Source organism: Pristis pectinata, chromosome 8, assembly GCF_009764475.1.
Source record: "Pristis pectinata isolate sPriPec2 chromosome 8, sPriPec2.1.pri, whole genome shotgun sequence".
Taxonomy (NCBI): Eukaryota; Metazoa; Chordata; class Chondrichthyes; order Rhinopristiformes; family Pristidae; genus Pristis; species Pristis pectinata.
This window is the reverse complement of record NC_067412.1, coordinates 11271247-11286587: the sequence shown is the minus strand read 5'-3', so window position 1 is coordinate 11286587 and position 15341 is coordinate 11271247. Positions and strand designations below refer to the sequence as shown.

The window sequence follows — 15341 nt, the reverse complement described above, 5'->3', positions numbered from 1 at the left end:
TTTCCGTTGTGCACTTCCCCAAGAACATCTGTTCCCAATTTACGCTGCCAAGTAGTAACATCATAATTTCCCCCCTCCCCCAATTAAATACTTTCCCATATCGTCTGCTCCTATCCTTCTCCAAGGCTATGGTAAAGGTCAAGGAGTTATGGTCCCTGTCTCCAAATTGCTCTCCCACCGAGAGATCTGAAGCCTGATCAGGCTCATTGCCTAGTACCAGGTCCAGTATGGCCTCTTTAGTCGGCCTGTCCACATACTGTATCAGGAATCCTTACTGGACACTCCTGACAAACTCTGCCCCATCTATCCCCTTTACACCAATGAGGTGCCAATCAATATTTGGGAAGTTGAGATCACCCATGACAACAAACCTGTTATTTTTGCACCTTTCCAAAATCTGCCTCCCGATCTGCTCCTCGGTGTCTCTGCTGCTATTGGGGGGTCTGCAGAATACTCCCAATAGAGTGATCGCTCCCTTCCTGTTTCTGACTTCCACCCACACTGACTCAGTAGTTGATCCCTCCAGGACGTCCTCTCTTTCTACAGCTGTGATACTGTCCCTGATCAGCAAAGCCACTCCCCCACCTCTTTTCCCTCCATCCCTGTCCACTGTTTTGTTGGTCAATACCAAAAATCTGGTTAACAAAAATAAAATGGGTGTTCCCAATAGCAAGCCTAGGGCATTGAACAGTAAACTTTATTACTTCATTTGGCCTCATGGATCATGCACAATCTTTACCTTGGCTTGTGGTAAAATAAACAGTACTGACAGACATTGACTCTAGCTGTAAACTACTGAGCTGCAATAAAGACCCCAGATGTATTTAAACTCATCTGTATGCACTACAACTATTCCCTCTTTGCAATATAGAAAAGTCACATTTGTAGCTCCAAATTCAGCAAGAAGGGAAGGGCAATGGTTCTGCCGAACGGTTTGCAGCTAACACTTTGTGGAGCCTTCCACTCTTCTTGTGGCTTCAAAAGGGACTGTTGAATTGGCTCCAGTGTCCCTGAGGCATGTATGTTAGCACCCAACAGAGAAAGCTCAGTGTGATTTGCAGCCATTCTGAAGTGTAATCATTGCTTTAATGCAGGAACTCCTTCGAAGTTTTAGTTTTAGCAAAAGAGGGCATCAAATGTGTGCTTCTCACCACTGCATATTTGATCTTCGAACTGTATGGATGATATTTGCACTGCAGGAGTCCAGCAGATAGCAGGAATACATCTAGATGGAACAATGCTCATGGTTTGCAATTAATAGTGCATATTAAGCCTGTCCTTTACTCAACAGCCTTTAATCTTATGAGTGACTGCCTGACTGCCATATCTTCAAAACAAAAACCTCCAGTTAAAACCAGGTTACCAAGAGTCTCAATGCTGGTTTCACTTTTGAGATTAATAATTAACAATTATCATAAACAGGAATGTGGAAGGTTGAGGCTACGAATTAAACATATAAAAGTCTAGGCCAGTCAGATTGATTAGTTTTTTGTAGCGAGCTTGCAGTGCAAGTATACTGGAAAAGTCCCAGTAATGTGCCTTGCAGACTCTGTCATGTGTAATGATTAATGTATAGATTACTCGGTTCTCCCTAGATGAATTCAGTAGAGAGATAATAAAAACAGACTGTCCATCACTTTTCAGCTAATAAATTTATTATTCTGCAAAGTGTCAAGCCTACAGCACAGTCAATTCAGTGTTAAGAATTCAATAAGCATTCGATAAACTAAAATCAAATTCAATTTGAAAATGAGAAACTCCCATACTTCATGCATCTGAATAGTTCTTCATAGTAAATGCAATCTGTAACCAAAAGCGTTCTTGCACATCTTTGTCTCTCACCTCCTTAATTCCAAATTCCATCATATTAGGTGGGATTACATCTCACTTGCCTCTTTGTAAAACCAGCTGGGTGGTTGCAGAAATATAGAATAAACAAAATATTGGAATTAGTTCTCAAGTTTGTTGTATTACATCAAGCCAAACTTATAGTAGTTCCTTAGCATTTGTCTGATTGCTAGATATGGAATATTGCTAGATACTAGAAATATGGAAAAAAAAGAGAACTAGAGGATCACGAAATTCATCTGCCCCATTTCCACGATGTCTGGTTCTAGTTTCAGAGCTGTAACCCTCTGAGAACATTGTCCCGCTTCAGTTTTCACCACTTGCAGTCGTACTTTGACCCGTGTGGGCCCTCAGCAATGGAATTCCTTCCCTAAGTCTCAACAGCCTTCTCTGCTCCTTTAGGTTGATTATTCGAACTTAGCTCTTTGACCAAGCTTTCTCATCACTTCTCTTACACTTGATGTAGCTTGGTACATTCACTGTAAGATGTCCTGGGACACTTTACTATGGTTTAAAAGAAACAGGTGATTAAGATTTCCATGCACATCAGCCCTTTGGCCAGACACCCACTGACCTTATAGTGACAGTAATACATGGAGAGACACCTGTCCAGGCAAGTTAGTGCAATGTGTGTGGTTTGGAGCATTGCATTAGAGAAAGGAGATTATATCCTCAAGGGTTGTTCGGCATCGGTTTTCCAGGGATGAGAAAGTAAGTTATTACTCAGAAGGCAGTGATGAGTATTTGTTAATTTAAGATTTCCACAAAAGGAGCGAGGGGGGAAACTGGGTACAGTTTTTTTTACACCTAATGACTGTCAAAGGATGGAATGCTTTGCAAAGAGACTGCGTGGTGAAAATAGTGGAGGGGAGAAGTTTGTCTTTAGTCATTAAGATGGTTGTATTCATTTCCCACGACGCCCCATTGCAAGAAACGAGGCAAGAAATGCCATCAGCCAGTTGGCCCATCTGGTGACAAGTGTAGGTTTCACCCTCGGTGTCTCTTATCGAGAAAATCTGTTCAAGGCAGAGGCATGTGTAGAGCAGTGGAGAGAGCAGAGGTGTGTGATTTGATTTTGGATCATTCTCTCAGAGGCAACATAGGCTCAAAGAGCCCAATGGCCTCCTTCAGCAGGTAGATTTTAAAACTTTAATTCTGTCAGATAATGTTGGGAACAAAACAGTAGTTTTGCTGTTTTGCAAACTATTGAATATGTGGATCCCATGGCAATATCTTGAGAACCAGATCTCCGAAATGCCACACTCAGTAGTTTTTCCTTGATCCTTGCCACCGTAATTGATACCTTAAAAGTTAGTGAAGCTTTCTCGAGTGACTGACAACTTACTACAGTGATATTTTTTCTTCAAAAAGTACATTCACATTGTTAAGCACTTTTGGATGTTGTGAAGCTTACTAGAGAAATACAAGTTCTTTCATTTATAGTAATCATTGTTTGCGGTTCCCTCCAACAGGAAAAAATTCCCTTTGCAGTTGTGGGCACTGACCAGGAACATCAGGTGAATGGGAAGAAGATATTAGGCAGGAAAACCAAATGGGGAATTATTGAAGGTAAAAAAAATAATTTATTGATTCTTGGATGTTGACTTTAAGGAAACCCAACTTATGGCATTTTAAAGTCATTATTAAACTCAGAGGAAAACTATGAATTTGGAGGTAATCACCATGCAGTCAAACACTGAGTCAAATAAAATGGTGTGCTGTATATTGTAGCAACATGCCGTGGCCACTGTTGATGGACACCCCTCCTTTGGAAGTCAAGCTAGAAAGACAACTAGGGGCTCACAGCACAGATTCTTTACAATTGGCAGCATCTCCTTCACTGCCCCATCTTCCTTGATCAACAAATCAATGCCATCTACTCAACTCCCAATTCCCACAAAGCTTCCCAGTGGCCCCAAGCCAACCTGTGCAGCAAGAGATATCCAGATGAAAAGTAAAATTCTCACTTTATCTAACCAAGCAGTTACCATTAAACATCCTGGAATGATTAGGAGTTAAGTTATTAATTTCCTATATGGATCAAAGATAGAAAGTCAGGCAATTGGACTTTGGAAACCGTTTTGTCGAATTCTGGAAGAGGTTTGTGGAAAAGAATCTGTGTGCTGATTATATTATGTATTATGGCATGCAAACGCACGATGAGTCACTATCAAATGTTTTAGCATTGATAATTAGAAGCTGTGGGTTGGCACTTCACGAATTGAGTAGATAATCTGGTCTCTGCAACTGCAGAGCAAGGGAGTGCTGCAGTGACACTGTATTGACGTTGGAAGAGAGGGTATGTTGAAGTGATGCCGGAATTTCCAGGAGGATAAGACTCCCACTGCATTATTGGACTGTGTCCTGTCCAGCATTGATCCCTCAACCAATATCACCAAAAACCGATATCCTGGTCCTTTGCCTTACTGTTCTTTTAGAGAGTCTGTTTTGTGCCAATTGACAGGGAAATGTACCTGAATTACAGCATTAATACTAAAATACTTCAGGTCCATCTGAGGATGTGAAAGGCTCTACACTAATCCAAGTGCTTTCTAGATAAAGGGTTAACTCTTAAAATGAAATACCCATGTCTGTTAAATAGCAATATTGCGATACAATTCCAGACTAATTCATTAATGGAAAACTTAATGGGCATTCATTATTAAAAGCCAGAATATCTGCCTGAAGATGGCCATTGCTGTGGTTTCAAGCATTCTTTCGTGTTCTCTTGAAAAGCATAGCACTGATAACCTGGTGCTTTTGACCAGCCATGCTGCATTTGTGATATTGGTGTTTAAATCAAACAGTCACAATAATTTAATACTTAGTGAAATACTCCCAAATGATTGAATTGTTCTTTCAAGATGACATAGCTCCTCACAGTGTTAAAACATTGTAAATGCTAAAATTATGAAATAAGGAAATAGGAAGGAATAAAAAGCAATTAGTTGGTAACGTGGCAACTGTGACCTTACACAAGCTCAGATAAGTTGGGTAAGTTCAGATATTAAATGATTTGCTGTTCTATCAAAACACTCAATTCAGGATGCTGTTGAATATGGTTACTTGTATAAAGTCTTTATACAGGGAGGTCATAATGGAATGTATCAAAGGATGACGCAGCACATAGTCTAGGCCAGAGGCCATTCAGCCCGGCGTGCCTCTGAAAGAACAAGCCAACTGGTCCAGTTCCCTCTCCTCTTTCCCCATAGCCTCACAGCTTTTCCCCTTCAAGTTCCCTTCATGCCTCTGACCCTGCTGCTTCATGTCTTTTGGGGTCTGCAAACCAAAGCATAACAGCAGCATTCAAAATGGTTTACTCACTTTGACAATAGTTCCTTTGCCTTGAGAACTCTCTTCACTTCCCCGCCACACCTCCCCCCCCCCCCCCCCCCCCCCCCCAAAGTTGGGGAATCAAGAACTAGAGGGCATAGGTTTAAGGTGAGATGGGAGAAATTAAATAGGAAGCTGAGGGCAATGGTTTTCATGCAAAGGGTGGTCTGTATATGGAATGACCTGCCAGAGGAAGTGATTGAGGCAGGTACATTAACAATATTTAAAAGACACATGGACAGGTACTTGGATAGGAAAGGTTTAGAGGGATATGGGCCAAATGTGGGCAAATGGGTCTAGCTTAGATGGGCATCTTGAACCCATTGCGCTAAAGGGCCTATTTCCGTGCTCTATGACTCTAAGAGCATTCAAAATGCTTTACTCACTTTGAGAATGGTTCTGTTGCCTTGAATCCCTGAACAAAGGTTGGCAGACTAGGGGTGCCCATTGAGGATACCAGTGAAAAGTACTTGGGTCAGATTTGAGTACCACCCATGGAGCAGGGAGAATCACTAATGGTTTGTGAGAATCCCTGAGGCTGCCTTTGAACTACAACCTGCAGCGAGCAGTGTGGTTATAAACAGAACCATTCTTATTGGCATCTAATGTGGATAATCAGAGGTGATCAGCGTGAAGTCAGAGCTGGCTTTCCACAATGCTTTCCAACGTGCATTTATTCAGCACCTTTCACCACCTCAGTACGTCCCACATCCACATCTGCACTGAAGCCTTTGTTATCTCCAGCCTGGACCATTCCCATACCCTCTGGTCTGCTGTCTGCCCTCATTTGGTATTGGTATATTATTGTCATTTGTACCGAGGTACAGTGAAAAACTTGTCTTGCATACCATTTGTACAGATCAATTCATTACACAGTGCAGATACATTGAGTTAGTACAGAGTGCATTGAGGTAGTACAGGGTAAAAACAATAACAGAATACACAGCTACAGAGGAAGTGCATTGCAGGTAGACAATAAGGTGCAAGGTCAAACAAGGTAGATTGTGAGGTCAAGAGTCCATCTCATCATATAAGGGAACCATTCAATAGTCTTATCACCATGGGATATAAGCTGTCCTTAAGCATGGTGGTATGTGCCCTCAGGCTCCTGTATCTTCTGCCTGATGGGAGAGGAGAGAAGAGAGAATGACCTGGGTGGGTGTGGTCATTCATTATGCTGGCTGCTTCACCAAGGCAGCGAGAGGTATAGACGGAGGGGAGGCTGGTTTCTGTGACACACTGGGCTATGTCCACAACTCTGCAGTTTCTTGCAGTCCTGGGCAGAGCAATTGCCATACCCAGCCGTGATGCATCCGGATAGGATGCTTTCTATGGTGCGTCGATAAAAGTTGGTGACTGTCAAAGGGGACATGCCAAATTTCTTTAGCCTCCTGAGGAACTAGAGGTGCTGGTGAGCTTTCTTGGCTGTGGCATCTATGTGATTGGACCAGGAAACTTGGTCATCCAAAACTCTGCTGCCTTTTCACCTTGTTGATCCAGATGGGTTCTTGATTAAGCAGTCATTTGATTTTAACAATGTTTCACCTTTTATTTTTAACCCCGAAATCCTCCCTCTTCCTCATCCCTCACAAGCTCTGCAATTTTTCTCACCAGTCCTCAAATTATAGCTTATTGTTCATTTCCAGTTGTAAATGTTCCATCAATTGGCATCCATGTCTTCAGTTGCTGAGGCTTTTAAGTTCAGGAATTCTCTCCTTAATCCCCTCTCCCTAGCTAAGTCCCTATTCTCCTCCTCTTTGACACACCCTAGGCTATCTGCCCAAATGCCTCCTCAACTGGCTTGGTATAAATTTTGTTTTGTTTGACAACTGTGAAGTCCCTTCAGACAATTTGCCATATTACAGATGCTATATAAATGAAAGTTAATGGGTGTTCTCAGCCATTGTACATTTCCACCATGGTTGGTGTTATGTTGGAATCTGCTGCATGATCTGTTCAAAAAAAATGTTAAAGTAATAACATTAAATGATGTTCTGGACCTTTCCTAAATAATAATCCTCTTACCACAAATTGATATCAATTTGCTTAAAAGTAGTCCACAAGCTCAAAATGGTTCAGTTTTAACAGTGAGCCAGGTCTTTGCTGACTAAACATTCACCCAGGAAACCACCATTAAATGCAACAAGAAAGCAGTACAAACACACCCTAATGGTTTAAAGTAAAGGACTTGAATAGCTTGTTGACAGTGGGCTATTATTAATGTATAGTATTTTTTTTTGAAGTGAGTTTAAGCTCTGCCTTCTTTTTTTAAAAAAAAATGTTCAATGGGTGGCTCAAATCAAAAGAACTCATTGTCCAGGCAGGAAACATCAAGTCTCTCATCTTCTGCAAAATTGGAGAAAATGCTACTTATTTGGGAATGAAACCACAAGCCCATTTGTTCCTTCATCTTGTATGGTACAGTCAAGTAGGATTCCTTTCTCTCTCTCACCTTTCCTTCTCCCATCTCTCTCCTTCACTCCCTCCCTTTCGCCTCCCCCCACCTCTTTTCCTCCTCCTCCACTAACTCCCTCCCTCTGTCTCCCTGCTCCCCCCACCCCCATTTGCTCCCTTCTGCCATTTCCCTTCACATAAGCAGAGTGTGTGCTGGTCATTGACAAATAGTGTGCAGGCTGCACATTCAGACTGACCCATTCAGCTGCCAAATATTGCGGTTACTTTGCCAGGTTAGGAATGCAACAATATTCCATGAATACAATGGAAAGATGTGGGACTTGGGATCTAGCTGGTGGTCTTTTGAACAGCCTGATGTTTAATGCACTGTAAGGAAAAGCCTAAGGTTAATACAAATCTGGAACTGACTAGACATTCTTCATTACACCCATTGTTACTGATTAGTTCCTGCTCAGTACCCAGATGTCCCAACATATTATATAACAGGCTTATTCTGGAGAAATGAAATGAGTGACTTAAGGCTGTGAAAGTGATGAAATGCACTGGAAAACTTTCAATCTGACAAAGAGATTAGAATTGTCGGTAGTGTTTAAAGTTGCACTCTTTCCCCACAAAACACTTTAGGAGAAACACCATATGTTGTGTCTGCATGCTGTACAAAATCTAATGAAGAAATGAAACTATGGTAGGGAACTTGTCTGAAAAACACGGATGAGACAGACTTAATAAGTTATTATTTTTGCAGGAATTTCACTCGCTTATAACTGCTAAACATTGTTTCTTTTCCAAGTCCCACGTGTGTACAATATGCAAATGCCTTGTTGGTTCTAATTGGGACCCCATTGACCAAAATTGTAACCGGACCACCACATAAATATAATGGTTACAAGAGCAGCTCAGAGGTTAGGGGGTATCCTGCTACTTGCTTCTTGGACCTCAAACCTTTTCTCCTTGTACAAGCAGAAATTTGATGGAAAACTCTCCAGTTCTTTCCCGTATCCAGGTTGACCTGCTTCTTTTCCAATTCTGAGACCAGTGTAGAAACTGCAGTTGTCACCCACAGATGGGGCAAGTAGTTTGGGAGGTGGTGTGTGTTTCCAATGAATGGACTCAGGGTTCTGAATGCCAGCCCAAATGCTGCTCCTCCACTTTAAATGGTCATGGGTCAGGATCGGAGGGGATATTACACTTTTCAAAGTGGCATAGAGAACCACATTAAATCTTTTCCTCTCAAGGCCCGGTGATCTCCTGGAATAGATTGTCTGTTTTGGAAGTCTGGTGCCAGACAGGCAAGCATGATGGCCAACCCTACAGTGTCAATGAGTGTAATTAGAAGCCTGATGCTGTGCATGTTGACCGGGACCAGATGGTGATGTTGATTTGATTATATTGCCTGTGGATTTGAAGCGTTTTGCAGAGACTGTGTTGGTGGTATTCCTTCAGTGCAGTAAGACATCTGCTGTAGATAGTTCAGTACTGTGAAGCATACAAGAGAGCAGGGATCGATGCTGCCCAGTAGATCTCAGGCTTGGTTCTGGATTTGTGGTCAGAGAGCCATACAGCACAAGGCCCTTTGGCCCATTATGTCCATGCTAACTCTCAAGAATCCATCTGTGTTAAACACAAAATGCTGGAGGAACTCAGCAGGTCAGGCAGCATCTATGGAGGGAGATAAATAGTCGATGTTTTGGGCCGAGACCCTTCATCAGGACTGGAAAGGAAGAGGGCAGAAGCCAGAATAAAAGGGGAGGGGAAGGAGCATGAGCTGGCAGGTGATAGGTGAGTCCAGGTGAGCGGGGTGGGGGTAGGTGGGGTAGGAGGTGTGAAAGGGAATGATGTGAGAAGGTGGAAGAGGCAAAGGGCTGAACAAGAATCTGATAGGAGAGGACAGTAGGCCATGGAATAAAGGAAAGGAGATGAGGAGGTTGTGAGGGCAGGGGAGGGGCAAGAGAAGGGAAAACGGGAGCGGTTACCGGAAGTTGGAGAAATCCACGTTGATGCCGTCAGGTTGGGAGACTACCAAGACGGAACATGAGGGTGTCGCTCCTCCAACCTGCGTCTGGCCTCGACATGGCAGTAGAGGAGGCCGTGGACAGACATGGCAGTGTGGGAATGGGAAGTGGAATTAAAATGGCTGACCACCAGCAGATCCTGGCTGTTGTGGCAGACAGAACGAAGGTGCTCGACGAAACGGTCCCCCAACCTGTGTCGGGTCTCACTAGATGGGGAGACATCATACTAAATCCCATTTACCAGCACTTGGTCCATAGCCTTCTACGTTGATGATTCAAGTGCTAGGCTAGATGCTTTTTAAATGTTGTGAGGCAGCGTGTTCCAGCTTGATTTCCAAACACACCTTTTCCTGAATGAGTGCAGTTCCAACAACATAAAAGAAGTTCAACAACATCCATGGAAAAGCAACCTTTTTGAGTGACACCCCATCCACCAATTTAAACATTTAGTCCCTCTGCCACCATTAACAAAATACATTGCAGTTACTCACTTAGTCTACTCTAAAGCACCTCCCAAACTGATGACTTCTATAACCAAGGAGGTCAAAGGCAGCTGATACCTAGAAAAACTACCTGCAAGCTTCACACCTTCCCAAGTAGGAAATGTATTGCTGTTCTTCATTGTCACTGGGTCTAAATCCTGGAACCCACCCCCCCAACAGTACTGTGGGAGCCTCTTCACACAAAAAAAACAGTAGCAATTTGAGGTGGCGTCTCCCTGCTGCTTCCTCGAGATCAATTAAGGACATGTAATAAATGTTGGCCTTGCTGTCTCACACCCCAATCTCAATGAATTGGGGGGGGGGGGGGGGCGGGTGAGAAAATCATCCTTTTGTTGCTACTTTCTGGGAAATGCTGGTTTTATTCAGCAAAGCAAACACTGGCACAATTGTTCCTTATGCTACTTTGAATTAATCAGCAGCTCTCCCCTTCTCTTCCTGCCCAGCTGCTGCTTGTGGCCCGATTTTAAAGATTTTCTTGTATTAGACTTCACAGAAATGTTTGATTATTTAGAACTCCAAAGCAGTACTTTATATGAAATTGCTGATTAATTTTGAATGCTTTGTCATAGACTTATACAACGAATTAGGAAACCTAAATATACTTAAACCTAGTCAATATGGTTTTATGAAAAATAAAGCACGTTTGACAAATTTACTTGAATTCTTCGCGGATGTAACAGGGAGCGTTGAAAGTGGAGAACCTGTCGATGTAGCATATTTAGATTTCCAAAAAAAGGTGACAAGGTGCTGCACAGAGGCTGATGCACAAATCATAAGCCCTCACTATCAGAGGAATTGTACTAGAATGGATTGAAAACTAGTCGCCTCAAAAAGTTGGAACAAATTTTTTCCTTTTCAGACTGGAAGGAAGTAACTAGCAGTGCACCGCAGGGATCATTTCTTGGCTTGCAATTGTTCACTATTTACATTAATGACATGGGAGAAAGGAAGGGTGTGTGAGGTTTCCAAATTTGCCAATGATATGAAAATAGGTGGAAAAACACGTTGTGGTAAGGATATTGTGATTCTGCAAGTGGGGTGTAGATAGATTGAGTGAGTGGGAAATGGAGTTTGATGTGGGGAAATGCAAAATCATGCACTTTAGAAAGACAAAGATATAGATAGAGTGAATGGGCAAATAGAATTTTAACATGGGGAAAATTGTACGAGAAATCAAAAGACAGATTATTATCTACATGGAAAGAGACTGCAAGTGAGTGAAGTACAAAGGGATCTAAGAGTTCTAATGCATGAATCACAAGAAACTAGCTGGCAGGTCCACAGGTCCAACAAGTAGTAAAGGCAGCCAACAGCATGTTGACTGCAAAAGGAGTTGGGATTAAAATAGGAAGGTTTCGTTGTAGTTGTACAGGGTGTTGGTGAGGCCTCACGTGGAATACTGCATAGAGTTTTGGTCCCCTTACTTACAAAAAAATATAGTAACTATAGAGGCAGTACAAAGGAAGTTCACCAGGCTAATTCCTGCAATGAGAGGGCTGTCCTACCAAGAGAGATTAAATAATTCAGGCCTGTATTCCTTGGAGAGGAGAAGAATGAGGGGTGACCTTACTCAAACATAGAGGGATATGGAGAAGTGGCACAGAAGGGGAGTTGAGGTTTGCATAGATCAGCCATGAGCATACTAAATGGTGGAGCAGGCTCCAAGGGCCTGATGGCCTACTCCTGCTCTTATTTTCTTGTGGGCAACTGTTGCTTCCACAAAACTAGCAGAACCATTGAGAGCCCCCACCGAATGCAAATGCTACACCATCTGGACACACTGATTTGTCACATTGAGGTAAATGAGGACGCAGTGTGTGGTACTATCCAGCTTCCATGGAAACCAGCCCCACATCAAAACATCCACTGACTCCTTGAAGAAAAGATATCCTCCCATTCTGCTTTCTTCATGTGGAAAAGATATGGAAAATATCCTTTAATATCCAGTGCTGTGTTCTCATCGACCAAAATCATTTAAAATGTATGTTGACCAGGATTGGTATGGGTTAGAGTGATTTTTCAGTGGTCTGGGTGAGAGTGACCTTAGGTGGTCACTCAGGTACTAGATCAAAACAAATTTCATTCCAAGTTAGCAGCTCAGGAGTTTGTACCTGTAAATATATTTTCCCCACAGAAACTGAGCTTTGATACAGACTGCTCAAGGAGAACAGACCTAATCCACCCTGGGTGGATGTGATGAAAACCACATTCTCTTGCAGGGTAGTTTACTAAGGCCAACATACGAGTGCCTCATTTTCAGTGCCCTGTATTATTGGATTGACAGGAGCTAAATCCAGGCAAGGGTGAAACACTGGGCTCCCCAGGACACGTAACTGATGTTCAAGTTCACCTTCCGCACCGGTTTCTAATAGATTCAACATTTGGAACTTGCAAGCTTGAACTTGACCTGTTTCTTCCCACATGTCAAAGAAACCAGGAGAAAGGGATTTAACTCTCTGGAGCTTTGAGTTCCCAGAAAACATGGGAAGATTTTAGTAAGCTAGCCCACAAATTTCCATTCAACCATTCAGTGAGAGGCTGAGCCTCTCCATGAAAATCCACAAAGGGAACATGAAGGGGCAGGAGTGTTGTACATCCCTCTGTGTAGTAGGCACTTCTGGGGTTGAAAAAAAAATCAAAGGAATTGGTCTGGCTTCCCACCCCATCACCATCTTACCCATTGGTTCACAGGTGGAAGGGTGCTTACCTGAATTAGGTGGCATCCTCATGTATTCCGGCACCGTGAAGGTGTCCTCCAGGAGATCTCTGCTCAGCAGCACAGTGGCACAAACAGTGGTGCTGCTGTCCTCCCCAGCTCCAGTGACCCTGGTTCAATCCCGACCTTGGGTGCTGTCTGTGTGAAGTTTGCAGGTTTCTTCTGGGTGCTCCGGATTCCTCCCACGTCCTAAGGATGTGCAGGTTGGTAGGTTAATTGGACAGTGTAAATTACCATTAGTATATGTGGGTGGTAGAACGACGGGAATGTGGGGAGAGTAGGTTACAGGGAGAATGAGCAGGTGAATGGGATTGCTGTGTTAGCCTGCCTAGACTCAATGGGCCGAATAGCCACCTTCTGTGCCGCAAGGTCATATAGAAAACAAAATGGCTGCCAGGAAGCCAAACCTCCCTACCGTTTTAATAGATTTTTATCGTTTATCAGAAATGTTGGAGGTGTAGTGCACTGGAACATTGGAATGCTGATAGGTTCTGTTGGTTCATAAAGGTAGCCATAGGCCTAGTCTCTCATTCTTCTCAATGCTACTGTAGAGAGGCAATAATAAGAAATATTTCTTTGTTAGATAAATATCAATAAATGTAGATGCAGCAGAGTCCATGTACAATTCAGTGGGTAAAAGTCAGGTCCAAACTAATCTGGTATCTCAAGAATATCCTTTGGCTGTTATCAGAGACTGGAGGGGAAAGGTGTGGAAGGATTTAGAAATGGGGTGAGGGTTTGAGAATCAAGGTGTTGGTTATCTGGGAAATGGTGCAAGCCAGCAGGGGTGATGGGTGAATGGGACTCAATGACAATAAGTGAGCAAGCTTCTGTCTAATTGATAAAACATTTTTTAACAAGGAGCCACTCTCAATGAGCAGTGAGGTAACCAGAATGGAACTAATCTCTCACCAGTAGCTAATACATATTCCTAATTCAAATTTTAAAACACTATTAAAGACCTGCATTTATACAGGACCTTTCAGTGAATCCCAAAGCACTTTAAACTTCAAAATTGCCTGTGTGCCTTTGTCGCTGTTGTATTATTGATACTGCACAGCAAGCTTCCACAAACAGAAATGTGACAATGACCAGGTATGTCCTTTAGTGATGTTGATTGAAGGGTTATGTACATTAAGGATACCAAGCATAACTTCCAGGTTCTTCTTTGAAATAGGAAGTTAGACCTCTACCCGAGAAGGCAGACTGGTCCTTGGTTTTGCGTGTTATCCCAAAGACAGCATTCCCTCACAACCGTGCAGGAGAGTCAGCCAGATTATTGCGTTGATGCCTCTGGACTGGGGTTGGAAGAACCAAGAAACCCCACCACCACCCCACACCTACTAATCAGTTGTAGAGCTGAAAGTTTGGCTCCCTTATGATTGTACATTTGAGGGAACAGTCATACCTAAATTCACATCCAACATTATTTAGAAGATTGAATCCAATCTAGAGCATTACCCCCTTCACTCCAATAGATGGTTGTGAACTCATCTTACACGTAGAATGCAATTCCTTTGCTCTGGTTGTGACTATTATTGAAAGTTTGTAATTTACTATTTAACCCTGTTAATACTTGTATTGATTTGCTGGACTGTGCTAATTTGTTCTCTTTCCATATTCCAGTTGAGAACGGGGCACACTGTGAATTTGCAAATCTAAGAGATCTACTGATCCGGTAAGACACAAAGCTTTCAATTCTTTAAGCACAAATTGGAATTAATTTCTTCAATGTTTTCAGACTAAGCAAATTCAGCAATTAAACAGAATCAGTATTCCCAGTCATTGGGTGGATCAAAAACTAGAGGGCATAAATTCTTAATCTTAAATTAAAGGTGAGAGGGGAAAGATTTAAAAGGGACCCAAGGGGCAACTTCTTTATGCAGAGGATGGTGCATATACAGAATGAGCTGTCAGAGAAAGTAGTTGAGGCAAGTTCATTAACAACACTTAAAAGCCACTTGGACAGGTACATGGATAGGAAAGGTTTAGAGAGAGATAATGGGACTAGATTAGATGGGCATCTTGGTTGGCATGGACGAGTTAGGCCAAAAGGCCTGTTTCCATGTTGTATTGCTCTATGACAGAATGCTTTGGACAGGAGCATTTATGAGAGTCATGTCTGGAGAGGCTGGGCTCACCTCATTTTTGGACTAGCTGTGAACAGGCTGGGTTTGCGTGGGCTTTGAATTTCATACCATGCAAGGATCTGCTCGGGTATCTTGTGCCTCCATCTGAGATGGCCTCAGTTTAACACTTCTTCTCAGGGACACCAGCCCTGCAGATGTAGCACTCGCTGCTGTGTCAGCCTGGATACTTTTACTCACCCTTTTGGAGTAGAACTGAGGGTCTGGAGGCCATGGTGATAACAGTCTTTGTTCACTAAAGCACAGCTTACTTGTTGCCATTATACCACAACCTTTTAGCACTTCACAGGTGACTCAAGCTAAACTACCGTGAACCTTTACAGAAAGGTGCAGACCTCAGCTGGTTTATTTGTAGTGTTGCTCATGG

At 42.7% G+C, this 15341-nt stretch overlaps 1 protein-coding gene across 7 annotated transcripts in view; it reads left to right on the top strand.

The window, feature by feature from the left end:
- The window catches only part of septin12 (septin 12), a 353537-nt gene that overhangs the window by 321491 nt on the left and 16705 nt on the right, over window positions 1-15341 (top strand). For all 7 annotated transcript variants that reach the window (XM_052021383.1, XM_052021387.1, XM_052021385.1 and 4 more), the window contains 2 exons: window positions 3321-3417; window positions 14454-14505. In XM_052021383.1, the coding sequence (XP_051877343.1) occupies window positions 3321-3417; window positions 14454-14505 (149 nt within the window). The remainder of the gene's footprint in view (window positions 1-3320; window positions 3418-14453; window positions 14506-15341) is intronic.